Source organism: Drosophila grimshawi, unplaced genomic scaffold (genome assembly GCF_018153295.1).
Source record: "Drosophila grimshawi isolate 15287-2541.00 unplaced genomic scaffold, ASM1815329v1 contig_1367, whole genome shotgun sequence".
Taxonomy (NCBI): domain Eukaryota; kingdom Metazoa; phylum Arthropoda; class Insecta; order Diptera; family Drosophilidae; genus Drosophila; species Drosophila grimshawi.
The window spans coordinates 11,404,677-11,432,147 of NW_025062889.1; the positions used below are offsets into that span (position 1 = coordinate 11,404,677).

Consider the following 27,471-nt stretch of genomic DNA (forward strand, 5'->3'; position numbering starts at 1 on the left):
TTGCCTTAAATTTCTCCGATTGTTATTTTAACCATAAGTATTTAGTTAGATGTGTGTGTGTGTGTGTGTTAATGCGTGTGTGTGTTGGTGTGTGTGTGCTTCCTTTAATACTGTATCTCTATTCGCTTCAATTTGTCAACGTTTTGTGTTTGAACTGCTCTCTAAAAATGTTGTTTCTCTTGAAATGTACACTCGCGGCAAATAATTGATTTGATTTGAATTGAATTAAAATTGTAAATTCATTTACAAAACATTGCTGCCGTCGTCTGCCTTCTTGTTGAGTATGTTATAGGTAAGTTTTAGTTTTTTGTTTTTGTTTTTGTTTTTTAGTTTTTAGTTTTTTAGGTAATACATATAAATACAATCAATGCTTGCGTACAGCTGCAAACAGCTTACTATATATAGTATATATAGAATATATATATAAGTACAGATACAGATTAAAACTTAAATGAGCGCTTCGTGATTTCTAACAAATCAAGTACAAGTAAAGTATATCGATTTAGAGTTAAGATTTATAGTTACGCGTTACAGTTTACAGTTTATAAAGTAAATTACTATTTAAAATATCTATTAAAAAAATATAATATATATATATATATGTGTGTGTGTGTGTGTATGTATGTATATACGTGTAAATCGAAATAATATATATGTGTAAGCAAAAGCAAAAGCAGCTTTGTGCACAAAATACTGTTCAAATTGTTGCATTAACAGACACAAATTGTTTATTAGACTCTCTTCTCCTTTCTTCTCTTTTCTTCTGCTGTCCACAACTTAGTCGAGCTGCTCATTTCTTAGTTGTTGTCTAAATAGTTAGTTAGTTGCTGCTACTGCTTGCAGAAGAACCAAAATAATTATAAAAAATATTATAAAATAATGAAAACATTTATCTCTCTCTTGGCAAAGGACACACACTCATTTCAATTAGGTTTACAGTTGATCTCAAACCTAGGACGTTGAATACTCTCTTCTCTATATATATATATACATATATATATATGTATGTGCATTGGATGTGTGTGTGTGTGTGTTTGGTGTGTGTATAGATGTGTATAAATATAATAATGCGTAATAATACAAACTACAGCTACGTTCTCTTAATGCTTAGACTTCTTCTGCAACTGCCTCTGCACACTGCTCTCCCTCTTTAACATATATATGATACTATATACAATATTCTATAGCTATATAGCTGCTGCCTGCCTGTTCTCTACCAAAATTGTGCTGCTGCTGCTGCTGCTGTTGCGCTTGTCTGTGGCGGCATTGTCGTTGTTGTTGCTATTGCTGTTGTTGCTACTGTTGCTGGTGTTGTTGCTGCTGTTGTACTTCCAGTTGTTGCTGTGGTTTCTTCAGCTGCTGCTGCTGCTGCTGTACTTGGTTGGGTATATCAGGAGTGTTTGTCGGTGAGTTCGGTCCAACGGGACTCGAAGAACTTGCGCATGCCATGCCCCGCCTTGCCCACAGGTGAATCATCCTCGTTGAACATCTCGCAGTTGTCAAAGATTTGGCGCACATCCACGCAAAAGTCCTCGCGACTCTTGTAGCTGCAACAACAACAACAACAAACTAAAGATTCCATACGATAATATTTGAATATGATTCACTCACCTCAAATCGTGCAGTTTCTTTTTGATTGTGGACAGATCCATGGGCGTCTTAATGATCTTGCGATATGTGGGAAACTGTTTGGTGTTCACCGGCAACAGAAATGGCCACGAATCCTCATGAAGCTAACAAAAATAGAAACCAATTACATCAATTAAACTTTAGCAATTTGTGTATTTGTTTGGCAAGGTTTACCTCCATTTCGCCGAGCAGCGTCTTGCAGACGTTGAGCTCCTTGATCAGCTTCTTGGTGGCATGCTTCTCCTTCTTCTCCTGCTTCAGCTTCTCCTTGGCCTCCTGTATGGCATGTATATTGATGGGTGGCGGCGACATTTGCGTTACACCCGCTGGCGGCGTTGGTGTGCATGTCCTTGGCGATGGCATTGCCATCAGCTGTGCCTGCTGCTGCTGTTGCTGCTGTTGCGGTGGCGATTGACAGGCCACATTGAGCAGCGCTGTTGGCGACGCCTGCAACAGCACTGGCTGCATGGGCGCCGGCAACACCACTGGCAACGTGGCTGTTGGTGGCGGTGGTGCTGGCGGTGCTGTTGGCGTCGCCACTGGCGTCGGTGTTGCTGCCAGCGTTGGCGTCGGTGTCCTTGTCGGTGTCACTGCACGCGGCGACGACATTGCTGCCACAAATTGCATCGCCTGTGCTGGCTGAGTGGGCAACACACCAAAGTTGCCACTGCTGCTGCTACTGCTGGGCGTTGCATAGTTTGTGGCAAACGTGGCGCTGCCGCCATCCTCCAGTTGCACAGCGCCAACAACGTTGTTGCTGCTGCTGCCCAGATGCGAGGCAAAGCGGCTGCCATCGATGGAGTTGTTGTGATGCTGCTCATCGTACGTGGCAGAGGCAATCGAATGCGCCGGACTGCAAAATTAACAACATTTTCAATTACAAATGATGTAAATATTATTTGTATTAATACAATTCAAATTAAACTAAATACGAACTCTTATTTGTACTTCAAATTAAACTTGGAAAATGGATCTTATTAGCTATTTATGTTGATTAAATGTAAAGTTTTCTTTTTTGTTTAGTTTTTTTTCTGTTGCACTAAAACACATTTGAAAATCTGCTTTTCATTTTGAGTTTATTTTTAAGCAATACTTCAATGGCTATTTTTATCAGTATTCAGTTTATTTAATATTTATTAATGTAGTTATAAATACTATTATATATTTGGCTACAAATCAATCCAGGATATCTGAGTAGGAATTGAAGCTCACCTAAGCGGCGCTGGCAGAGATGTCATCGACTCATCGTGCGAGGAGTTCAGCGACTGCTGCGAGCTGTGCAACAATATTTGTTGCTGCTGCTGTTGCTGGTGTTGCTGCTGCTGCTGCTGTTGGTGTGGATCGATGGGGCACAATTGTTCGAGACTGCCACTAGCTGTGGCCATCATCAGTTGATGCTTATCGTTGCCTCTGCGCTTGGCAGCTGTGCTCGCATCGCGATCCCGTCGCGATTTGCTGCTGCTGCCACCACCACCGCCACCTGCACCGCCACCAGCTGCGCCACCACCACCACCACCGCCGCTGCTGCTGCTGGCCGCGCTGCGTTTCTTGGGTGGCGGGGCACGAGTGATGCAGCCGTGGCAATACCACTTGCCACGCGGCACCTTCAATAGCGGCGGAATGTAGCAGTCGGCGTGATAGGCACGCGGACACAGATCACAGTAGATCATCTTGCCAACGGGCGAGGGACGATGTCCGCCACAAACGATGCACTTGCGCTCATTGGTCGCCTTGTTGACGCACTCGTAGCAGTACCTGAAAGCAGCCACAAGAAGCCACAATTAGTTGACACATAAATATATACACAGAAGGAACCTAGAGCGGGGTGGGGCAGGGATCTGGGTCGAGGTGGGCGGGGGGCAGGGCACAGTGCATGGCAAGAAAAACAAGATACAAGAAAACGAAAACACGACAAAAAATATGTGTGCGAGAGAGAGAGAGATGATGAGAGTGGATGAGCAGAGATGTTGATAAAGGACATTGGACATGGAGTGGAGTGAAGTAATGGATTCAGTTAAAGATTAATATTGAATTGAACTCACCAATCGCCATCGGGTATGTTGTCCATTTTGGGCTTGAAGCAGTAGGTGTGATAGCCCTTGTCGCAGCCATCGCAGAGCAGTAGCTTGTCCTCGTTCTCGCCGGACGTGCAAAACTGGCAGTTCTGTAAGGAGTTTGAATATTTGCAAGAGTTTGTAGTAGTGCCGGAACGTCGTCCATGTCTTTTACGTTTGCCGTTCGCATTCGTTTTGCCGTCACTGTCCCCGTCCGTGTCCGAGTTGCAGTCCGAGTTCGTTGTCATGTTCGAGTTCGTGTTCGTATTGGAGTTGGAGTTGCAACCGTTTTGCGCCAATGCTTTCAAATTGATTTTAATGGTAACTGCAGCTTTTGCTGGTTGCGTCTCTTTCGTATTTTCCTTTTGCTTCTGCTTCGATTTGATTGGCGTTGTTTTACTGTTGGACTGCTGCTTCTTATCTTTCTCCTTTTTGGACGATTGCTTTTGTTTAGAGTCTTGTGGTGTTTGCTGTTGCTGCTGTTGCTTCTTCTTTGGTGTTGCTTGCTTTTTGGCATTGCTCTTCCTCTTGCTAGACTTGTTGTTGTTCTTTGCGGGCGTTGCATACTTTTGTAAGTAGTTCGAGTTGGAGTTCGAGTTGGAGTTCGAGTTGAAGTTTGGGTTGCGTTGCGTTCAAAGTCACAGTTTGGTGGAGATAGAAGTTGCGTTCGTTGTAGCGGGTAAAACGGGTAAACGGATAACGGTAGCGGGTAAGGCAACAAAAGCATTCGATTTGTGAAAACAAATGGCGTGTTTATGTTTGCATGTGTTTGTGTGTGTGTGTGTGTGCGTATGTTTATGTGTGTGATTGTGATTTTGGATGTTGTGTGTATGTATGCATGTGTGTTTGGGTGTGTATGTGTGTGAGTATGAAAGCGTTAATTTCGTATTTGATTTTTGTTGGAACAAGAGAAACACCATTGAACACCACAAACAACAAACAAGTCGAAACATTCAGGCGAAAAGTGTTAAGAAAGAAAAAAAGAACAAACAATAAAAACATCGAATTAATTTCATCAAGGCAGTCAATAAATTTCTCGTTTAAAAAGACGGTTGCAAATAGCAAATAGAATTTCAACTACAGCAAACACAACTTTCTAAAAAAAAGCATGCAACTAAAAAATAAATCAAAGCTCTAAAAATTATTCAAATTATATAAAAAAAAAACACTACTTGGGGGAAAAGTTGAATGATCTTTGAAAGTTATTCAACTGAAACTATTTATTTCAATAACAAATTGTTGATCTCACATATCTCAGTGAACAGTTATACAAATTGAGAAGATTTTCTCATTTGAATTGCAGAAAAATTGCAATGAATATTAAAAAAAAAAGACTGCAGATTTTATATGAATCCATATGAAATATGTTCCCATATATAACTATATATCTTCTGCACGACTAGCAGATATCATGAACTAAACTTTGAAATACATATTAGACTTGTTAATGACAGTTGGCAGTTTAATATGAAAATAAGTTTTCTTTCTGAAAATCTGTGCTTATTAAACTTGCACTATCTGAGATCGGCTTCTTATTGCAGACGGACAGCATATCTTTGTTGTTCCCAAAGTTCACTTTAGGGAAGGTTGACTGTATTTTCGCTTAAGCCTATTGCTTAAAACTACTCACAAACTGTTTGCTTTCTTCTTTCTAACAAGAAATTAGGCAGACGATTAAAGTGAATGATTAGTGCACCTGTATATGTATATATGCGTGTGTGTGTGTGTATCTGTGTGTGTGTACATGTGTGTGTTAAGTATTTGGATGAGTACAAGTGAGTTCATTAGCGTGTTGAATGAAAACCCAAAACAAAATGACAAATCAATGAAAATGGTGATTAAAAGGTTTCCCAAACGCAATTCCAATTTTTGTTCTATTTTTTCTTTTTTTTCTTGTGTTTAATTGTTGGGTAAATAGATATAGTAGTAACAGTGGCGGATATAGGTGGTATATAGGTATAGGTATAGGGTGCCAAAGCTAAGAGATAAGCAAAAGCAGAAAACGAAACAAAAAGCAAAAGAAAAGCTGAATAAAGAAAGAGTAGAAAGTAAACTTACCGCCTTCATGATGCTCTTGTCCCATGCCACGCAGGACTCGAGCACGTAGAGAGCCATTGCCAGTTGTGCCGTGGTGTGGGAGCGAGCGACTGCGTCTCGCCACTGGACGAGACCCTTGGGTATATTCTCCACCTTCTCATCCTTGTCGCTGTCGCCGCAGTTGCTCGACGGCGACGCAGCACCCGAACAGGCCTCAACACTGCCAGCCACGCCTCCTCCAACGCCCCATGCTGCTGCCGCTGCCGCCGCTGCTGCTGCTGTTTCGCAGGCTGCGCTGTTTGGCGCTGCTGCTGCCGCCGCCGCTGCTGCTGCTGCTGCTGCCAAAGCCATGGTGCGCTCATTGAAAACGGATGCGTTGAGGTTGCCACTGTTGTTGAGGTTGCCAGACTGCTGCTGTTGCTGCTGCTGCGTCTGATGTTGCTGTGCCATCAGCTGCTGCTGCTGTTGCTGCTGCTGCTGTTGCATTTGCAACAGATAGGCAGCGGCAGAGGCAGAGTTCTGCGTTTGCGTCGACGTCTGCTGATTCTGGGCAATGACGGCGAGATGAGCATCACCCGTCTGGGAGCCGAGTGGCGGCTTCAGATAGCGTCGCTCAATGTTCGCCTCCAGATCAATGATGCGTTCCCTTATCATGGGTATGATGCTGACAAAGTCGGCCTCCGACAGCTCTTCGAGTTCGGCGAGATTCACTTCGTTCTCGCTGCGCGTCGGCAGCTGCCAGTTCTTTAGCTGCATGGAGGCACTGGCTATCTTATCCTCCAGCGATTCCAATTGCTCCAACAGTGCCAGCTCCACACGCCTGGCCACATTCGGATTCCAATCGGCTGGTCTGTCGGGCAGCATATAGTCGGCCAGTTCGCATTGGTTGTCGCTGCTCGCCGCCTTCAGCTGATAGTTGACGCCCAGCGGCTGCTCGAGTCCCAGGAATCGCATCAGATTCTCCTGGAGTTCGCGTTCCCGCAAACCGGATGGATTTAGCGTCTTCAGCAGTTGTCGCAGCTTCTGTTCGTCGTTCAGTTGCCACCAGCCGTAGCGTTGCCGTCGCGGCACATACACACCATGCACCTTATCCGGAAATCCGGCCAGTTTTACCTGCTCCAACAGACGATGCTCATCCGGGGTCATCGAGAGTGGCAATGGGATGTCGATGGGTATGTAGGTCTGCACCGAACTCAGCGACATGTTGGCTATGTTGTGATAGTAGGCCTGGGACAGTGCCTCATCCAGACGCAGCTCAATCTTGGGCTTTATCTCCACAGTTGCTGCTGCTGCTGCCGTTGCTGCTGTTGCAACAACGCTGCTGTCACTCCCCCCGCCCGTGTCCGGTGCGGCATCAGTGCGCAAACGAAAAAACGCATCCGGTTCGGTTTTGGAAAGCTGCTTCGGCTGCGGCTGCTGCTGCTCCTCATCAGTTGGCTGGCAACGATGAGGAGAACCCAGACCGTTTTTTGACACTGTTGTTTCGTTGACTTTTGCTGCAGCTGCTTTGGCTGTTAACTTGGCCAACTCGTACTCATCGAGCTTGGCCTGCATCTGTTTCTCATCGAGGCCGGACAGCGTAAAGATGCACTCCTGACTGAACTTCGTGGGATCCACCTTGCACTCCTCCATGGGTATGCTGTAGTACTGCATGTTGTTGATCAGATCCCAGGGATGCCCCTGCAACTGCAGCTGGGCACTGCAGTGCTGATAGCTGGCGTAGCTGTGCTGCAGTTCCATTGCCACACAGCCACCCTCCTCCGGCGGCAGCTCACTGATCAGCGGCACCTCGCGCTTCACTATCGAGAACCATTTGGGTGTGGTATCTTCGCTGGGATGCGTTGCTGACACTATGATGCAGTCATCCTCCTTCTTCAGATCATCCAAACCCACTGGCTCAAGCTTATCACAGTTGCCGTTGCTGCCAATGTTGCTGTTGTTGTCGTTGTTATTGTTGTTGTTGCTCATGTTGTTGTTATTGTTGTTGTTGTTGCTGAGGGTGGGTATCATCAGGCCGGGTATGGTGGGTATCTTGATCTCGGCCTCGAAGTCCGTTTTCGTCGAGATGACGGTGGGCGGTGGTCCCATCAGTTCCATTTCCGATTTGACCTTAATCTCGGGCCTTGCCACAATTGGTGGCTCTGCGGGTGGCAACACGACCTCGTCATCATCATCATCATCGCCCAGATCGACAATTTCAGGCTCCACTTTGTTAATCTCCGTCACATCGTCATCATCATCGTCATCCTCATCCTCGACTGGATTGACCGCCTGATGATTCGTTGGCTCCTGCTTGGTGGCTTCCACCAACTCGGCATCATCACTTCCATTGGCTCTGCGGCGGCTGCTGCTCCTTCTGCGCCTGCTGTTGGATTCGCTGACTGTGGCTCTTCATCTGGAACATCCTTGTCGTCCATCTTCTGCTCATTGTTTAATTTCTCATGCTTCTCATCGTCCATGGACTCGAGTGCCTCTTGATAGCCACAGATGTCATTCTGTGCCGATTCCAGGGCCTCAGTAGCGTCGTCAGAACCGATCCTGTCCAAAGCAGGCGGCCCTCAAGTGATTGGTGCTCTTCTCCAGCGCCTCCTTACAGTTGAGCGAGGCGCGCACAATCTTGTCGAGCTTCTTTTGCAACTCGTCGGCATTCAGGCGATTATCCTCGTCCTCCTCGACGTTGGTGATCTCCGAGTCCAGATCGGAGAGATCATCCTCAATGATGCTCACATCGTGGCTCTGCGTGTGTCCATCCTCATTGATCGAGTTGCGTGCGCTGCTCTTCTTGGCCTGTGGCAGCAATGACGTCATACTTGCATCACCCCCCACTACTGTTGTTTTTGTTGGAGCAGGTGTTGTGATTGCTTCAACTACTGTTGCAGTTGCAGTTGCAGCTACTCCTGCAATACCTGCTCCATTCAGCACTGGACACTCGTCCATTTTGGTGGGGCTCACTTCGGAGTTTGGAGCAGCAGCTACAGATTCAGTGTTGCCACTGTTGCTGGTCAACAATGGAGCATCTGCATCCACTTCCATGGGCTGCGTTGCCTGCTCCGTGTCAGCAGTTGTGGTTGCTGCTGCTGCCCCCGTCAACTGCTGATCCTGCTTGCTGTGCTCTTCGAGAGATTTCTCCTCGCTACTGTTCAAATCAACGCTGCAGATGCCATCCGTTGGAGCAGCTGTGCCATCAGTTGTCGCCTCATTCGAGGCGGCATTTGCCAGTTGTTTGCAGGCCTCCGCTTCGGCTGCTTCGGCCTCGGCCAACTTGGCGAGACGTTCCTGTTCCCGTTCCGCGTCGAGCTTCTGTTGGGCGAACAGAGCTTGCATGGTGGCCTCCCGTTCCGCTTGGGCCTTCTCGTAGGCCTCGATGCGCGCCTTGCGCTGATGGAGCGCCTTGTATTTGCGCACCTTCATGTCCGTCATGTACTTCTCCTTGCGCATCTGGGCGCATGTCTCCAGACTGCCATCGATCTGTCGCAGCACCGCCTTGTTCATCAGCAGATCATTGCAGAGGTAGGCCAATATCTGTGCCTTCCTCGTCGGATTCCGTGCGACAAAGGGCAGATCCTTCAACGCATGTGATAACTTCCACGTATCGTTCTCGTGCAGCAGCTTGTAGTACTCGTGATTCTTGGCCGAATGCGTCGCCGTGTCGGCATCCACCTGATGATGGTCGGGCACACGACGCTCTCGCTCTCTGTCCACGGTGATGCCGTGCATCTGACGTATCTCGCCGGTGGCCGTGGCATACAGATAGATGCGCAGTATTTCCGATACATTCGAATTGGTGATGTCCGCATTGCGCAGAGATTGACCCAGCAGCGTGGTGTGGCGTCCCGGATTCGGTACACCCGGATCCTCGATGGCACAGACCAACAGGTGGGTCATCACCGACAACAGCTCCTCCTCGGCGTCCGCATTGCTGTCGCTGATGAGGGCGTCGTGCAGATTCTGCAGCGATGGCAGCGATTCCATATCAAAGCCGAGCGTCTCACCGAAATTGTGAAGGAACTCAAAGACCATCAGGAGATCGGCCATTGCCTGGCCGGGTAGACGATTGCCAGCAATGCGCTCCAGTTCCGGCACAGACAACTCCTGCGGCAACTCCGAATCCTCGTTCGGTTTGCGTATCAACTGGAGAATCTCTGCGTCTCGTTTACGCTCCGCCATGCGACGCTCTCGCAGTATCAGGCGATCCAATACCAACTGATGCTTCTTCTTCTCACGCTCCTCGAATTTGCGACGCAACTCGAGCATTCGAATGAGGTTCATGTGCTGGCGACGACGTTCCCGTTCCTTTTGACAGAGTTGTGATTAGTGATAGGCACAAGGATTACTTAAAGGAAGATGTGGCACTTACCATTTCAGCAGCCAGCAGCAGCTCCTTTTGCTTCTGGAGTTCCTGTTGAGCACGAAAGACAAGATTAGATACAATTAATCAGCGAGAAAAGAGAAAGACAGAGAGGAAGAGTACTTTGGGCGTGCTCTGGGATTATAGGGATTGGAAACTAACCGAAGCGCAAATAGTCAGAAAGTAAAAACTAATTCAATAGTTACGAAAAGTTTTCAATAAATACATATCTAGAATATGTGTAGAATATATATTGTTATATATATTATTTACAAACTATGGAGAGTCCCCAAAAAAATATTCATAATCAAAGTATTTACAAAAAAAAAGTTTCTTTTGTGAACCAAGTCGGGACTCTAACAAAATGCAACCCACAAACCAAAAAGAGGAACTAAAATAATAAAAAAATCAATCAATTTGGCAAATTTAAAATTAATATTTGGGTCTGTAACAAACCAAATAATCTTAACTATCTGTAAAAACATTTTGCTTGTTTTTAGGTTAAGATTGACTTATAATTCCGATTGTTTAGAAACAAATATCAAATGAAATTCATTTTCAAATATAATGGACTATTTAATTATTTAATAATTAGTTTTACAATCAATCAATTAGTCCATTATATCAATGAAAGCACATCATATGCTCTATCTAAGCTTTCTTAAAATGTTTCAAAAACCAACTGCAATCGGAACTCAAACTGTAATTATAAACCAAAGATAAGCAACAGAATTACATCTATTCGAGAATCTGTTTACATATATAGCAATAGTAAAATATCCAAGGACGAAACGTAATAAAATACTACGTGAGAAGAAAGTAGAAGCACAGCGAGAGAGTGGTTGGTTGGTTGGTTGATTGGGTGGGGGAGGGTTGAGAATATGAATCTTGTTGTACCTGTTCTTTAGCTAGAATTGCTTCCTGACGTCGCTTCTCTTTCTCCTATTTAAAAAATATTACAAAGAAAATGCCAATTTCAAAAGTGAGCGAAGACTAAGACGCAAAAGACAAAAAAGAGCCTTGAATTGAATTGCCAACTGACCTGCTGCTTCTTGAGCAACTCCTCCTGTTTGAGACGATCCAGCTCCTCCTGACGCTTCTTGCGCTCCTGCAAAAGGCATGTTATTTAATAATTAAATCATACTGAATTGTTTTGGCATTTAGCTCACCTCGATGGCCTGTTGATTTTTGAGTTCCTTCTCCTTGCGCTGCTGCTCCAGTTTGGCGTTCTTCTCCTGGCGCGCCTTCTCCTTGTTGCGTGCCAACTCCTCCTTCTGCTGTTTCTTGGCATCGCGCATCGCCTGCTGCTGCTTGGCAATCTCGATGCGCTGCTCCACGTTGAGCGTTTGGCGCGTGAACACCTTCAGATCCTCCAGCCGCTTGGCCACATCCTCGTCCGTCATCCGTATGTATTCGCCATCGTTGGCATAAGGCGGCGGCGCTGGCTGCAAAAATGAACCAACAATCGCCCTTGCCGAGAAACTGAAATTCTCACGCGTCAAACTCGACGGCTGCTGCTCCAACAACTGGGGAGAGAAGGGGCAGAGAGGCAAAGGGGTTTGTTTGTTTAATATATAAAAACTTTAGTTGTTTGTTTAAAGTTGTGCAAATTTGTTGAGTGTTGTTTTGGGAGAAGAAAACTCGTTGCATGTTAAAAAAAAAAACACCTATTGACTGATTAATAACAAATTAATTTGATATAAAATTTGAAATGCCATTAATATGTTTATAGCATAATCTGTATATATATCATTTTATGGATTATATATATAAATTTTAGGCAAACAAACTGAATGTCAACAAGAATTCTGATTAATTTTTGCAAGTTGTACTGTGTCTGAAACTGGATTTAATATTTGATCTGACCTTGAACAAGAAGATAAAAAGGCTCTTGAAATGCTGTACAAACAACTAGAGCACTTTTTGTTTGTCTGCTGCTTTATCATCTTTACATGGTTATTAACAACTAAATATAAACAAAGAAATCCTCAACAAAGTTAACAAAAATCACAAGATAAGAAACTAATTCAATAAAGGGTTAGTAAACATCTTCCCAGGAATCGTGTCGAGTTTCGAGTGTGTTGAGCGTGTTGAATGTCTCAAAGTGAGCAGATCTCAAAAAATTGCTTTAAATGATCCCTACAAACTCACAGCAAACACTTGGCCAATGGTCTTCAGGGGCAGGGTGCTGCCCGGCGCATAGTAGGTGACCTCGCCACGTATCTGGCCCTGTTTGGTTAAGCCCCTGATGACGGTGTCCCGCTTCCAGCCGAGCTCCAGTGGCACCCGCAACTCGGCCACATTCAAGATGTTGGCATCCTCGCTCTCCGACTCGGAGAGACCACTCTCAGCGGCCACACTCTCCGAATCCGTTGACGTTTCCATGTGGGCATTCGCCTCGCTGAGCGCCAGTCGTATCTTCTCCTGTAAGTGATAAAGTTGTTTTTGAAACATATGCAAAGTTGACAAAAAATCACTATATCCTCTTACGATATCGGCGCCCTGTTGCAGCAGCTGCTGTGTCGCCAGCATCGGCTTCAGGCCAACGGCTCGCGATTGGGCGAGCAGCGAGGCAACCGTATTCTTCTTGGGCTTGGAGACGCCACGACCCAAATTCCGTGGACGGCCCTCCTTGTACGCCGCCGATGAAGAACCCGAACCGGAACCCGAGCCCGAATTCGATGTGCCGCCCGAGCCGATGCCGGGCATGCCACCAACACCTAAACCGGGTGATGGTGAAGCACCGCCAGCACCGCTACCGCTGCCCGAAATGCTACCACCGGGCATGCCACCATTGCCACCCAAGGCGGCCGTAATGGAGCTCAAGCTCTGCAGACTATTGACGCCATTGCCACCGCTCTGCTGTGCCTGATAATCACCAGGCAGGCCCAGCGACGATGAGCCGGCAACGGAGGAGCCAGTTGCTCCAGTTGGATTGAGAGTGTTGCTATTGTTATTGCTGCTGCTGCTGGTGCTGCTCTTGTCCGAGGGTTTCATTGACAGATTGAGTGGCGCATCGAAATCATCGATGGTTATGGGATTCGAGGCCGAGCCAATGGCACCGCTGGCCGGCATCGCACTCGACTTCAAGCTGAGATTGACGCCGGAGGCAAGCGATGGATCTGTGGTGAGGTCATGCAACTCCTTGCCGCCGCAACCCTTGCTGGACAGATTGTAGGCGCCATTCGAGGTGATTGTCGGTGGCAACTTGATCACCTCCACCCGATCACTGCTGGACTGCTGGGTATTCTGACCACTGCTGTGACCAGCACCGCCACTGCTGTGACTGCTGCTGCCGCCGCTGTGACTCTGGCCAGCGCTGCTCGTTACCATCGATGCTGCCGACGTTGCGCAGGCGGTGGCCGCTGCCTGTGCCGCCTTCGACACCTGACTCAACTGATCCATGGTGGTCATGCCCAAACCCATGCCCGACATCCCGGCTGCTGCACCCAGCATGCCGTGCAGATGTTGTTGCTGTTGTGCGGCGGCTGCCATTGCGGCGTATTCCATTTCCAGACGGGCACGCTTCGCCGGACTGAGCCCTGAATATGAAAGCAGAGAAGAAATTGCATTTGTTGTTTGCATTTCTAAATCCTTCTGCTGTTGTTGTTGTGTAAGGTGTTGTTGTTGTTGTTGCTGTTGTTCTGCTTGGTGTTGTTGTTGTTGTTTCTGTGTGGCTTGTTGTTGTTGTTGTTCTGTTTCAGAAATGGTCTTCTTGCGACCACGAGAAGTACTACCAGGTATCTTGGGTCCCACGATGGAGGACGTATATTTAATGATCTCCGTATCCGGCGGCAGACGCACACCCAACAGCGATGGATGTTCACTGCTGTCAAGAAGCGATAAAAGAGATTAATCATTGCTATTACTTAATCCTTCATCCATTTCACTTACCTGCTCATCATGGCCGCATTGCTCATGTAATCCTTGCTACTATTTTTAGAGCCATTGCCACTGCCACCAGCCAGCGTTGTGATGGGCAATTGTTGCTGTTGCTGCTGCTGTTGCTGCTGTTGTTGCTGCTGCTGCTGCTGTTGGGAGGGATGTGCGGATGAGGTGACCGTGGCACTGGGTGAGACACCCGTACTCGCTGCAAATGCATTCATTGCCGCCTGCATGCTCTGCTGTGGCGTCATTCCCAGTGCACCGAACTGTGACAGCGAGTTGAGCGCATTCAGCGAGGGATTATTCTTGTCACGATCTCGATCCCGATCGCGATCCTTGCCCGAGCCGCTGCCCGAAATGCTGGCATGCGGGGACATCGACATTCCTGGATGGATGCCGGCCAACGAACTGGAACTGGAGCTGACATTGGTCGATGACTTGCTGCTGGACATGAGGCCAGCACCACTGTTGTTGCCACCACCGCTGCCACTGTTGCCCACTGTTGCACCCAAACTCATGGCCAAATTGGATAGACCGTGAGCGTGACCGCCGCCGCCGCCGCCAGCACCGCTCGACTTTTTGCTCGAGGAACTGTTGGAGCCACTGCCGCCGCCCAGACCCGACATGCCACCCACTCCTCCCGAGCCGGAGGCCGCTGCTGCAACGGCCTGCATGGCCAACAGCTCCTTGTGCAGCGTGACCGGATCGTAAGCGGATCCCGGATTGCTGCCAATACTGCTAATACTCCCCCCACCGCTGCTCGTCATCGTCGATGGTTTCCCATATGCACTCGCCGTGCTCTGCAAAGAACAAGTATTCAAATTGAGATGGGAATTGCAAATTGAGAGAATTGAATGCAGATGATGACAAACAAAGTTAGATAAATGCCCAAGGGAAGAGTGAATATACCTGGACAGTAAATTAGATGTGAAGAAAATAACTTGTGCATTTTTTGATTTTCATGTCCAAAACACAATATATTCATTTGAAAAATCAGAAGTTTCTGGCATAAAATTAAGAAAACATTAGTTTACCTATTGATTCTAATTTGCAACAGTTAAGATTTGAGCATATGGCAAATGGAAATTCAACTGAAGACACACAATGTGGAGAAATCACTCAAGACTCACCTTGTAGCCACCATGGCTGGCGCTGCTCGTTGAAATGGAGGCGCTGCTCACCGATTGGGACATGCTGCTGGTGCCGGGCAGTCCAAAGCCATGCATGCTGGCCAACGCTGCGGCGGGATTATTGGCAGCTGCTGCGGCTGCTGCTGCTGCCGCTGCATTCAGACTGTTGGCCAGATTCTGTTGCTGTTGTTGCTGCTGTTGCTGTTGCTGCTGTTGTTGCTGCTGCTGCTGGGCGGCCCTTTTCTCCTTGCGCGATTTGTTCGACTTGCTGCTGGAGCTGTTGCTGCTGCCGCCACCACCGCCACCTCCACTGCCAGCACCAACGCCAACCATGCCAGCAGCACCACCCGCACCGCCAGTGGAGCCAGTGCCGCCGGCGCCCATGGCCATGGCGGCGGGTCCAAAAGCAGCGGCCAGATCGGGATGGGGAAACGGTGACAGGCCCGATGCCTGCAGTCGACTAAAATAGTCCTGAGCGGCCAGTTGAGCCATGGACCACCAGCCTGCAAAAGCACAACGACAGATTAGCTTATCTTTATACAAAACATATAGAAATATTAAGTTTTGGGAGTGATACTAATCAGCTCCAAACTGTGGCTTAGCTAATTATTTTAACGCATTCAAGATTTGAAGGACTAACTCATATATCAAGTATTTCTAAACAAAAAGAAGAAAAGAAATATTTGCAAATATGATGAATATATGTAATAATTCATATTGATAATTAACTGATATTAAAGTCAAGGTTCAAAAGAGAAAAAAGAAACTAAAATAATAATACTAAGCAAAAGCTAATTGACCAAGAAGCAATTATCTAAACTATAACTTAAACAAGGTAATTAGTTATAAACGTATACATAATAATAACAATTGTTTTATAGTATTTAAATATTAAAATTCGCAAAGTTCAGGGCTAAAGCAGTTGCTTGTCAATATTTAATTGAAATTAAGCGTAAAAAATTATACAAAATGGATATACTAAAAATAAATGTCAAAGCGCATAAAAGGATAATAAATTATATAATCAATTATGTGCTTGTCCATTTATCGCAATGTTGGCCAAGAGAGCCGTTTAAAGCCAGGCCGACAAAGCGTAAAGAACAACAAGCGATTTTGTTGCTCTAGGAGAGATTTCTTCAAATGAATCGCGCTTGATTTTAGACGAGACATTTGCTGTTGAACTCCACGACACACACACAAATAATACACAATTTTTACTTATTCCAAATTGAAAACTCTTATTTCTCCTCTCTTTAAAAGGCCACACATTACACAACCAAACAGGATTCGAACCTGCTTCATTTCCTGTTGCACGCACTTTTTTTCTGTAAGAAACGGCGACATTTTAGCGCAGAGCTTCAAGAGTCGCGGTTGCTTTAGTAGCCTATTTCGATATATATATTTTTTTCTTTATTTTTTTCTGTTTTTGCTTAATTTTTGTGTTTATCGTTTAACGTATGTTAATCAGTGTTGACACTTTGGCTATTTAATAGCTAGTTGTTTCCTCAAGCTCAGAATAAGAAATGAGCTTTGAGCTTTTTTTTTATGTGCTAAGCAACAATTCGGACTTTAAATTTGGCCTTTATTTTGCCTCTTTTTACTTCTGGCAACGCTGATGCTAATTTAAAGAGAGCGAAAGAGGGCAGAAAGAGAGAGGATTTGTCGATGCCGACATTTTACTCACTTGCTGGATGCAAACCCGCTAAACTGGCGGCCTGTGAGGCCGCAACGGCCATTGTGTTCTGATGATGATGGGCGCCGGCCGCTGCTGCCGCTGCCGCTGCCATCGATGAGTAACGGTCATTGGCAGCGGCAGCTGCTGCGCCCGCAGCATTTGGCAGCAGACCCAAGCCGGCAGCGGCGGCCGCATTGAACTGTGAATTAAACAGCGGATTCGATGCAGCTGCTGCTGCAGCCCCAGTCGGATCACGGCCCCAATACGCTACGAAGAAGAAAAGAGATATATAAAACATTTGTATTATTTTATTCATTATTTTTACTTACCAAAAATAGAGGCCGCATCTAGCAGTCCGGTTGGATCGTGTTGTCCGCCGCCAGCACCACCGGCACCGCCGCCGCCACCACCCCCGCTCGAGCCACCGCCGCCCCCCTTGCCAACACCATGATTGTTTGAGTTTTTGCCATCGTTGCCGCTGCCATCGCCGGCATTTTTGTTCATGTTAAAGTACAAAGTTTGCGGTTGTTTCTTCTTCTTATAGTTGTATTTCTCTTATTGCTGTATTTGCTGTTATTGTCTATAATTAGATAAAGATAAAAAAAAAAATTTTAAATTTTTATCAACATATTGTTCAAATTGCAGTTATCAAATCGAGCACTCTCATTGTTTTACTTTCTTTCGTTCTCATCAATGCTGGCAACGCTGTGCGAATGTTGTGCGCAAAGAGGAAAGCGAAGAAACATGAAAAGCAAAACAAAACTACAAAAAAAAACTACTACTACTACACACGCTACACAACTTCCACACTAATAAAAAAAAACGGAAGCGGCCGCTTGTTGTTGTAATATTTATTGTGTGCGTGAGAGCAAAGCGAATGAGAGCAAAAACGAGAGAGCAGAGACGACGACGCTCGCTCGTTCACCACTACACCTGCATATATAAGGGGCAAACAGAAACAGGAACAGTAACAGAAACACAGCGAATTGACAGCGTCGCAGTAGAGGAAAAAAAAAGATGCGGCGAAAACAAATATTAACCATTATTTTTTTAAAGAAAACGCTTAAGTGATTGCAAACAAATTCAACGACTTTAAGTTATTACACTTTTCCACTCATTAACCACAAGTACAAATCAACCGTAGCAGCGAAACATATACGAACGAACAAACACGCACAGGCTCTTCTTTTGCCGCTGCGGCGAACGATGCATACACAAAGCGAAAAAGAAAATGCCGTTCGATTTGCAGCAGTAGCAGAAGCGTTAAAACTATGAGTGAATATTGTTTTTTTTTATCATAATGCATATGTTCGGTTTGGTTTCTCTTGATCAATTTCATTCATAAAATGTTTGCAGTCGAAGAGTCATTATTGCATTTGCATTTTACACATTATGCATACTATTAAAACGCCGAGCGATTCCGCTCTGCCGACGACGACGTCACCGCGCTGCCAACGCTGCTGACTAAGCGCCGACCGAGACTCAGACAGACTGTCGGCCTTCTTTTTTTTTTAGCATATAAACAAAAAAAAGCGACGGCATTGCTTACTTGAAAAACGGCACTTTGCATGCAGCAGGCTTATTTGCTGATACATTTCACATATTTTTTACCAATTTTTTTACATCAAAAATCGACTAACGAAATTATTTACGGCCAAGCGGCAGCGAAAAGCAAACCAAATATCTGTGGGATAACGCGACGACTGACTGAGACCGAGACCGAGACTACAGAGAGAGAGAGAGAGCGAGCGAGAAGTGAGAAAACACAGTAAATGCGCTCGGCTTGCTACAAGTGGAATTGGAACATGAGAGCCGCCTTTGCCAGCCCGCCGCACGCAGCACACAACACAGCAGAGTGTGTTTAGAAGGCAATGAATGGACCGAAGTCGACGTCGACGTTAACGTCGCAGTCGACGCACTTCCACAGTGGTTGATAATTAAACATTTTTTGTGTATTTTTTTTTTGTTTTGTTGGTTTGTGTTGCGAAAAAGAAAATGCATAATATTGCGAATTAATCATTATAATGAGCAAACGTTTAGCAGCAGCACACACAGTGCCAGCCAGCATAATAATAATAAAGGTGGCGCCCATTTTTGCTCTGCTCTCCTGCCTTTTAATAACAGTTATTGCGCTTTCTTGCTGTAGCTGTTGTCTGTTTGTCTGTCACGCATCAGATCAGTCGACAGATGTGCGTCTGCTTGTGTGTGTGTGTGTGAGGGAGAGGGGGTTGCTTATATTTGAAACGGTTACGGTTAATGTTGCTCGCATAGTGTGCATAAATATTATAATAGCAGCATTAGAACGGCAACAAGAACAAGTAAATCGCTGCTGCGCTGCTCTTGCTGTTGGTGTGTCTTTTTCTTATGCTGCTTCGCTGAAGGTTTTTATGACGACGTCAACCACACAGTTGGACCTCTGTTCGGGTCAAAGCGTCGTCAACGTAGAACGTCAACGCCAGCAGCAAAAGGCTGTATGCGTGTTGTGTGCCTGTGTGCGTGTGTGTGTCTGTTGGAGGGTGTGAGCTGAGCTGAGCGCGCGCCAACAACAACAATAGAAATAACAGCTAGCTGGCGTTGGCAATATGATTCGAGCATTTATCGTTGACGACAACGTTGGGACGTCAACCGCGACGTCGACGCGCTGCCAATGAAAAGGTGCGCAGAGCGTGCGTATGTGCATAGTGGGAGGCAGAGGAGAGGAGTGGGAGAGGGGGAACAAAACGACTGCTGCTGTTATTTTTTCTTTATATTTTTTTCTTTTTTTGCGCTAACTTGACGTGTAGATGTATATATGTATATGTATATATTTTTTATTTTTCGCCCATAGCGAATGACTGACGCCGACTGCTGCTGCTGCTGCTCACTCGATGCTGCCCAGCTCACACACCTCTTCCTCTTCTACAAAACTGAGTGACTGCCTTTGACCAACTTGCCCTCGTCCCCCTCGCACTCTCCCTCCCCTTCCTATCATTGCTTTCAATATTTGTAACTGACAGAGTATAACAAATGTGAAATTCTTTTTATTGTGTGCTCGCCGCCCATCGTCGCCGCTGGCGTCACTGCCCGTCAATACCCCCCGCTCTCCCCTACCATCCATCACTGAATTTTCTTGTTTGTTTTTTTTTTCGCTTTTTTTGTGCTCTTGATTATCTCTAAGCTCAATTGCCAGTTGGATTGTGAGCATGTTTTTTTTTCTGTCTGTATGTGTGTGTGTCTTTGTGTGTGTATTTTTTGTTGTGTATCTTTGGCAAATGCCGACGCTTTGTGTTATACACACAACATCAGCAACGACAACTGTGACAATAATCATTATTTGTTGGTGCGTTTTCTATGAGCGTCAAAAGCTAATCACAAAAGCTTTTAACTATTGCAATATTTGTTCTAATTAAAAATTATATTTTATTCGTTGATGTTGTTGTTGACAGTATGCAAATAACTCTAGATTTAATTATTTACCAGCTTTTTTTGCATGTGTCATAGAAAAGTGAACGGTAAACGATATCGAGTGCAATATATGCATTGAGCTTTGAGTGCATATATAACAGTAGTTATGTATGCATGTATGTGTGTGGGTTGCTTTGATTTATATTCGCTGCTCTCTCTATCTCCCTCTCTCTTCCCTTTGACGCGATTCAATTCCAGCCGTGGCGCTTTCTTGTTACATGTACACGCATCCATACACACATACATACAAACATACATAAATATTTATTTATGTTCACTTGTTTGCGGCATTCGTTGATCATCTTTGGACTCGACGTACACGCACACACACACACACATATATATATATATTTATATATATACATCTGTAATTTTGCTGGCATTCTTGGGGATTTAGATTTAGGTACACGTTGCTGTTCTTGCCTTACTCTCTGCCTCTGTCTCTGCCTGTTATGCGTCGCGTCGCTGCCATCGTCATTTGATTGTTGGCGGCTTTTTAACGCTCCGACAATTTCCAGTTCACTTTGACTTTGCCTTTTTTTTCTGTTGTATTTGTTGTTCTTCTCATTACTCAAGTTGACTCTTGCTGAGTGCGAGAAGAAAGGGAGGAGTGCTGGAATTGAAGGAAAGGAGTGGAATGGAGTGAATGAGAGCTGCTCATACATACGTATGTAACTCTTCTTCTTCTCTGCCTCTGCTTGCTTGCTTGGTCTTCTTCTGCTTCTTCTTCTTTCTTCGTGTTCGTGTTCGTTGGTGCGAGGTTATTGACTTAAGCAAACAACAGACAGAGACAGCGATAGCGCGAGCAAAGTTGCGTCGTCGACGTCGACGTCGCGATCTTCATTTCTTTGCGCGTCTTTGGTGGACTTCTTCTGTTTTATGCCCCATTTCTGCTGCAACGATGCCCGTCTGTGTTGTGCATCGTTCTTTTTGTGCCCAGACTGCAACTGCAACTGCTACTGCAACTGCGAAGGCGACTGTGCAGCAACAAGTACAGAACAGCAACAACAACATCAAAAAACTTTGCCCTCTTTCAATTTGATGTATGCATGTGCTCCTTATGCGTGCGTGTGTATGTGTATGTGTTTCTGTAATCTTACGTTCACACCCCCTCCGTCAATCTCACTCCCTCCCTCTCACTCTCTCTCTGTCTGTCTTTCTCTATTGAACTCTCTTCCTTCCTCCTATTTATGGATTGACTTTTTGACCATTTTGCCCATTAGCAGCAAGCAAAAGTCAAGCGTTAAATCAAAATATTAAGACAAAAGTCTGTTTATTAGTTTAATACGTCATTGCAGGTGTTTGAATATTATTTAGACATGTTTATTTTCAAAAGTAAACGTATTCAATTTATATTTGCCAAATATGTTGGCAAAGAAAATAAATGGCAATGGGAAGCGAGACAAAAGCAATTTCAATATGTATAGACAGAAAGAGAGAGAGAGAGGGAGAGTGTGTGTGTGAGAGTGAGAGAGAGAGAGAGAGGGAGACTGGTTGATTGTGCAGGCGTGACAATAATTATATTTTATTTCCAAAGAAGATTAACAGATAAACAATAAATAGCAGAGCACTTTGAGACAGATTAAGTGCCGTTAAATTAATTGGTTGATTACTAATATATCTGTATACATATTTATATTTGCTGCAACTATTTTATTTGTTAACTACTTAACACAAAATTGTTAACTTGTATCACACATTAACAGAGTTCTGACTTCTGGCAGAGGACATCACTGCCAAAGAACGATTATAATTAAATAATATTAATACAATATAAATTTGCTAATAAGATTAATAGGGAGGGTAGCTACAAATCTTAGAAATATATTTAAATAAGATTAATATAATTTAAATTTGGTAAACATTTTAGTTGTCTTAAGATATTATTCTGCAAATGTGCACAGATGATTTGAAGTGAATCGCTGTTAAAACGTTTAAGTAAACGTAAGGAAAAGAAACTGTAAATAATTATAATGAATGTGCCAAATATTTTATGTGTATGTGTTAAGTAGCAGGGATTTTAGAAATTTGTAGTTTTAAATGTGCCCTCTTCTTCTTGTTTTTTCTCTTTTGTTTTACTGTTTTACTCTATACGAAGTCAGCTAGCTAATTCAGTTGCGGTTCTCGATGCTGCACAAAGAGTGAGATAAAAAAAAGAGAGGGCGGCAAATGAAGGAGAAGAGGAAGACGATATGAGGAAGGAAGAGCATGAGAAGTGGAATTAAATGAAATGGATTTTAGTGCAGCTCAAAAGCTCGGAGATGTTGTTGCTCATGTTGTTGCTGCTGCTGCTGTTGTTGTTGTTGCTACTGCTGTTGTTGCTGACTCTTCGTCGTCCACTTGTTTTATTTCATTTTATTTTTTGTGTGTTGAACACATTACTATCAAGGATATCGGTAACCAGCAGCAGCTACGTGGTGGTGGCCCGTGCTGGTTGTGGGGGCAGCGCGGCTGTTTTGGGTCTGATGGCTGCGCGCGTTCAAGGAAATTGTACAAAAAAAAAAATAAGGAAAAGGAAAAAGAACACACACATACACAAATACATACATACACATAAAATGTAAACTCTGAACCGAAACGAGAGGCAGGGGGCCGGGTCAGGACAATGGGTTTGGGTCAGAGACAGAGTCGAAAGTCCCAGCCGAAGCCCTGGGCTGTCGCACGGTTTGGCGTGTGGCTTTGCCAAGGCGAGCAAGGAGCAAGGAGCCAGTACCCACACAGAGGAAGCGAAGCCCGCGCGCAAGGACACAACTTGCGTGGGCGGCAGAATACAACACAAGCGTGTGGGAATGGGGGGGGGGGGGGGGGTTGTGGAGGCGGGCTAGGAGTAGGAGTAGGAAGAGTTGCGAGTAAAACGAACCCAAACCGAACGAAAGGCAGCGCAGCGCAAAACTAAAATTGAAACTGGCAACGCCGAAAGGGGAAAAAGGCGAGCGAACACTGAGCACCAATGCAAACTGTGTATGTGTGTGTAAGTGTAAATGTGAATGTGACAGTGACAGCAGCGAACGACGCTGGCAGAGCGCGCTAGTAGTAATAACAATAACAACAACAAACAAATGAATTTATGCGGACAACAGCAGAAGGAGAAGCAGCAGCAGCTTGCAGTTGTAGTTGGATATTTATGTAACGGTAAAATAGTTGTAGTTGTAGTTGTTGTTGTTGTTGCTGCTGGCAGGAAGCGGAATGCAATGGGAGAGGGAGAGTTGGTGGTGGAGATGGAAGTGGAATGCATGGAAAATGGCAGGCTCAAAGCGAAACGGGCTGAACGGGGACGACCCATAAATTAGAGTGACAGAAAGAGAGACAGCAAAGAAAGAAAGAGAAAGAAATTGAGCGAGCGAGAGAGCACAAGGAGTACAAGGAACAGCAGAAACCGAAACGAGAGTAAGCAAAATGCAGCAGCAGCAGCAGCAGCAGTAGCCGCAGTAGCAGTGTGAGCAGCGCAGGCAGGAGCGGAATGCGGGTGTAAAACATTGACGTATTTGCCATTTGCAACAGGAGCAGAAGGCTCGCTGGTGTCTCCCTCTGTGTGTGTGTGTGTGTATCGCCTGCTGCTGCCCACTCATTCAAACTGGAAACTCACAAGCGAGCTTCGGGGCTATAATAACAAAAACAACAAGCAAGAGTAGAGACAACGCGTAGTGCAAGTAGCACAGCAGCAGCATCTGTTCCAGGCCTGACAGCAGTTGGAGCAAGCACACAAACACAATACACACACACACACACATATATATATACTGAGGAGAGACTGAGAGGGGGTTATTTGCAACATAAAGGTGAGGGTGCACAGTTCGCGTGGTTATGGGCTTATAAGGGATGGAGTGGGGTGTTGAATTGTACAGCATGTGTGCATATGTGAGTGAGTGTGTGTTGTTCGACTCTTTGTGGCTGCACTGAATGCACCCAAATGTTATTGCCACATACACCCCCCCCCCCCCCCTCTCCAAAAACCCCTCTCACTGTCATTGTTGTTAACATTTCAGCCAATGCAATATGCGAGTGGTAAACAAGGGTGGCTGGCAAGGGACACACTATTGGACATGTTGCATTATAAGTGTACATAAATACACACACACACAGATACACATTTACATATATATGCACAACATGTGTGGTAATCCACACACACACACACAGACACACACTTCGCATCGTATCTCTAATCGCACATAAACAAAAGTTGGTAGGCGGTCTAAGCCCAAGTATGATTCCAGGGCTGCTTGATTAGAGCATCATATTTGCCACTCAAATTCTAAGAGTTTCTGCAATGTGTCAAGAAGTAGCAGGCTCCTTAAATATTTACCACACAAACAGCTTATAAGCTATTATAAAAGCCATAAAATAGATTAAAGTTCATTCTTTAAGTAAACACACTTTTAATTTCATATAAATAAAGAAAAAACAACACAAGCGAGAATATTGTTGTCTGGCCGTAAAAGCAACTGCACAATAAACAATGGGACTACCTTTAAAACAATGCGAGTTAAAGGATTGAACAACTTTCTCTGGAGCGAGAGTTAACTGGAGCAAGCAGAAATGTTTCTTTTTAAATTTCGTAACTGTCGCTCAATAAATGTTGAGATCCATAAGTGTCCAGGAAATATGCATAAGTAGGAAAGTCACAAATCTACCCCATTTCTAGTCTTCAAGTTTGATTGATGTTTTAGTGAGCTCTTAAATTTTCTTGAACAGAACTAAGCTACCCTCTCTGCTAGGGTATACTGATGCATATTATACGGCAGAGCTAATGATAATGATATATATGAAATACATCACATTTCCCGAATCCACCTTCACCTCCTCCCACACTTAACCCAACCCTTTCCATTTGTCGACTATGCACGCAAAAAGCTTTCAAATGTTGCGATTTGATTTCATTAGACAACAAATACAATTAAAATGCTTGTTGCGCATGTAATCTAATATAGACAAATTTAAGTGTGTATACATTTGTCTGACTGTGACAGTGTTTGTGTGTGTGTGTGTGTGTGTCAGAGAGAGAGTACAAACAGACCGACAGACAATTTGATCAAAACGAACATTTAATTAATGCTCAAATCGGATTATCCAACAAAGGGATACACAGGATAAAGAGCTCGCAGGCGAAAGCTTTTCTTTAATTGGTACCAGCTGTCTGTCTGTTTGTCTGTCTGTCTGTCTGTCTGTCTTCCTCTGCCTGTGCCCCAAGAGAAAGAGTGGAAAAAGCCAAAAACTAACTTAATGGCTACAAATAGCAACAATTTAATGTACATTTTTATTTAAAACTGTGTTGCAAAAATTTAATGCTCTGTTTTTAACAAGCACCTTAATACTTTCAACAAAATGCGGCAGTTTTAATGTTGACAAAAAACAAGAACAACTTTAAAAATATATACATTTCTATATTATTTGACATATTTTGAAGACTCAAGTTTTTTTTTTTTAGATAATAATATTTTATGTTAATGTGCTACGGTTTCTTAACAAATGACTCAACTGGAGTATTCTAACTTTACTGTTTTTTTCCTTCTTTTTTTCTGAAAGACCAGAAAATCTAGAATATCCTGCCCTTTTTTATCACTTGCATTCCCAGAAATGTCTAACTTATTTTATTTCTGAAAGCCCAGAAATGTCCAACTTATTTTACTTCTGAAAGACCAGAAAATGTAGAATATACTGCGCTATTTTATCACTTGCATTCCTAGAAATGTCTAACTTATTTTATTTCTAAAGCCAAAATCCAAAAAAAAAAAAAAATACTTTTTCTGTGCTCGTTTATCATTTGTATTCGCAGGAATTTTATTTTTCAATGAATCAACTAAGAGAGATGAAAATATATATTATATATATATATATATATTAGATATATGTATATATGTAGATATATGTATATAATTCCAACATGTCTGTTGTCTTTCGCAGTGTTTAACTTACCACAACATGGATCGATTGTCTCTTTAATCTGCTCTCCAATTGGAATGCTGATTCTTCAAAGCGTTTCTTCTTCCATTTGTTGTTGTTGTTGCTGCTGTTGTTTATACGTAATTTTCATATTTTAACGATTAAATTTGTCGTTCTTTTTGTTATCTTTGTCGTTGCTGTTGTTGTTTTTGTTGTTTGTGTTGTTGTTGTTTTTCTGATTTTGTTTGTTTTACTGTGGTTCATTTGTGTGTTTGGTTTTTCCTTTTTTGTTAGTGCTTATTCATTAACTTTTGAGGGGGTAATACTTTTCAAATTTGAATAATGATTTCATTTCGAATTTATTGCGGCTCTTTCTTGGCCTGGTTAAGACACACACACACACATTCACACACTCAAAGGCACACACAGACACATTGGGGAGATCAACACAGTATTTCTTCGTTTTTTTTCTCTTTTTTTTGGAATTATATTAATTGTTATAAATGATTGTTATTGGAATTTTTTATGTGCGCGCTTTTCGTTGTTGCTTTTTATTTGAGAGGCTAAAATGAAGCAGAAATGAAAGAGAATGGGGAAACCCCCTGAGTAAATATCAAATAGATTAAGAAATAAATGCGATTTTAACAACTTGAATCTTAATTATACCCTTTATTCACATAAAAAGTAGGTATCTCGACATGAAATTCGCGTTTTTTAAATTTGGGCGATACATTCTAATAATCCCTTCCGAAGATTGCTAAATATAAAATATTCCTTGGCCATGCCCACTTCCGCCCATATTTCACACAGTTTTCAAGCTTGCCTCTACATATTTTAAAACTACATTTATTATTCAGTGGTTGAGGCAGAGTATTCCGCAGTCGTCTACGCTCGACTGCAACATTTCTCGTTTGTTTTAGTTTGCTCGCGACTCGCTAAAATTATAGCGACAGCAAAAACAACAGTGATATCTATTTACGATTGTGTAGAATAAACATTTGTCACTTAACATAAATATATATATATATTAATGTAAATGTTTCCCTTATTGTCTGGCAATTATTGCAAAGGCACGTTGAAACACACACACCCCGCCTACCCCCGCACTTTAATAGTGAATCAACAAATGCAAACTCATCGGGTGGAAACTGATATTGCCGCTGCTGCTGCTGGAATAATGACAAATGCGCGCTGCACTGGAAAGAAGGCATCGATCAAATGGCGAAATGCCAGTCTGTTGTCCACTTTTGGAATAAAACAGAGAGAGGGAGAGAGAGAGAGCTGGAAATTAGAGCAGAAAATGTGCAAAAACAATAGATTCAAATTCAATGCAGATGCAATGAGAGTGTGTATGGGTGTATTGTGTGTGTATGTATTTATTTATAT

General features: G+C 44.0%; 1 protein-coding gene across 1 annotated transcript; it reads right to left on the reverse strand.

The window, feature by feature from the left end:
* Positions 1 to 1,323: 1,323 nt before the first annotated feature.
* Positions 1,324 to 26,295, reverse strand: LOC6560922. Its single transcript, XM_043216352.1, is given in 20 exon segments — positions 1,324 to 1,547; positions 1,612 to 1,733; positions 1,804 to 2,482; positions 2,842 to 3,384; positions 3,672 to 4,249; positions 5,742 to 8,006; positions 8,045 to 8,237; positions 8,239 to 8,581; positions 8,714 to 10,013; positions 10,078 to 10,119; positions 10,966 to 11,010; positions 11,111 to 11,176; positions 11,238 to 11,594; positions 12,220 to 12,492; positions 12,559 to 13,897; positions 13,963 to 14,753; positions 15,084 to 15,586; positions 16,768 to 17,025; positions 17,088 to 17,338; positions 26,119 to 26,295. Coding segments are annotated over 19 exon segments (10,029 nt in total). The 5' UTR covers positions 17,263 to 17,338; positions 26,119 to 26,295; the 3' UTR covers positions 1,324 to 1,390.
* Positions 26,296 to 27,471: the final 1,176 nt, after the last annotated feature.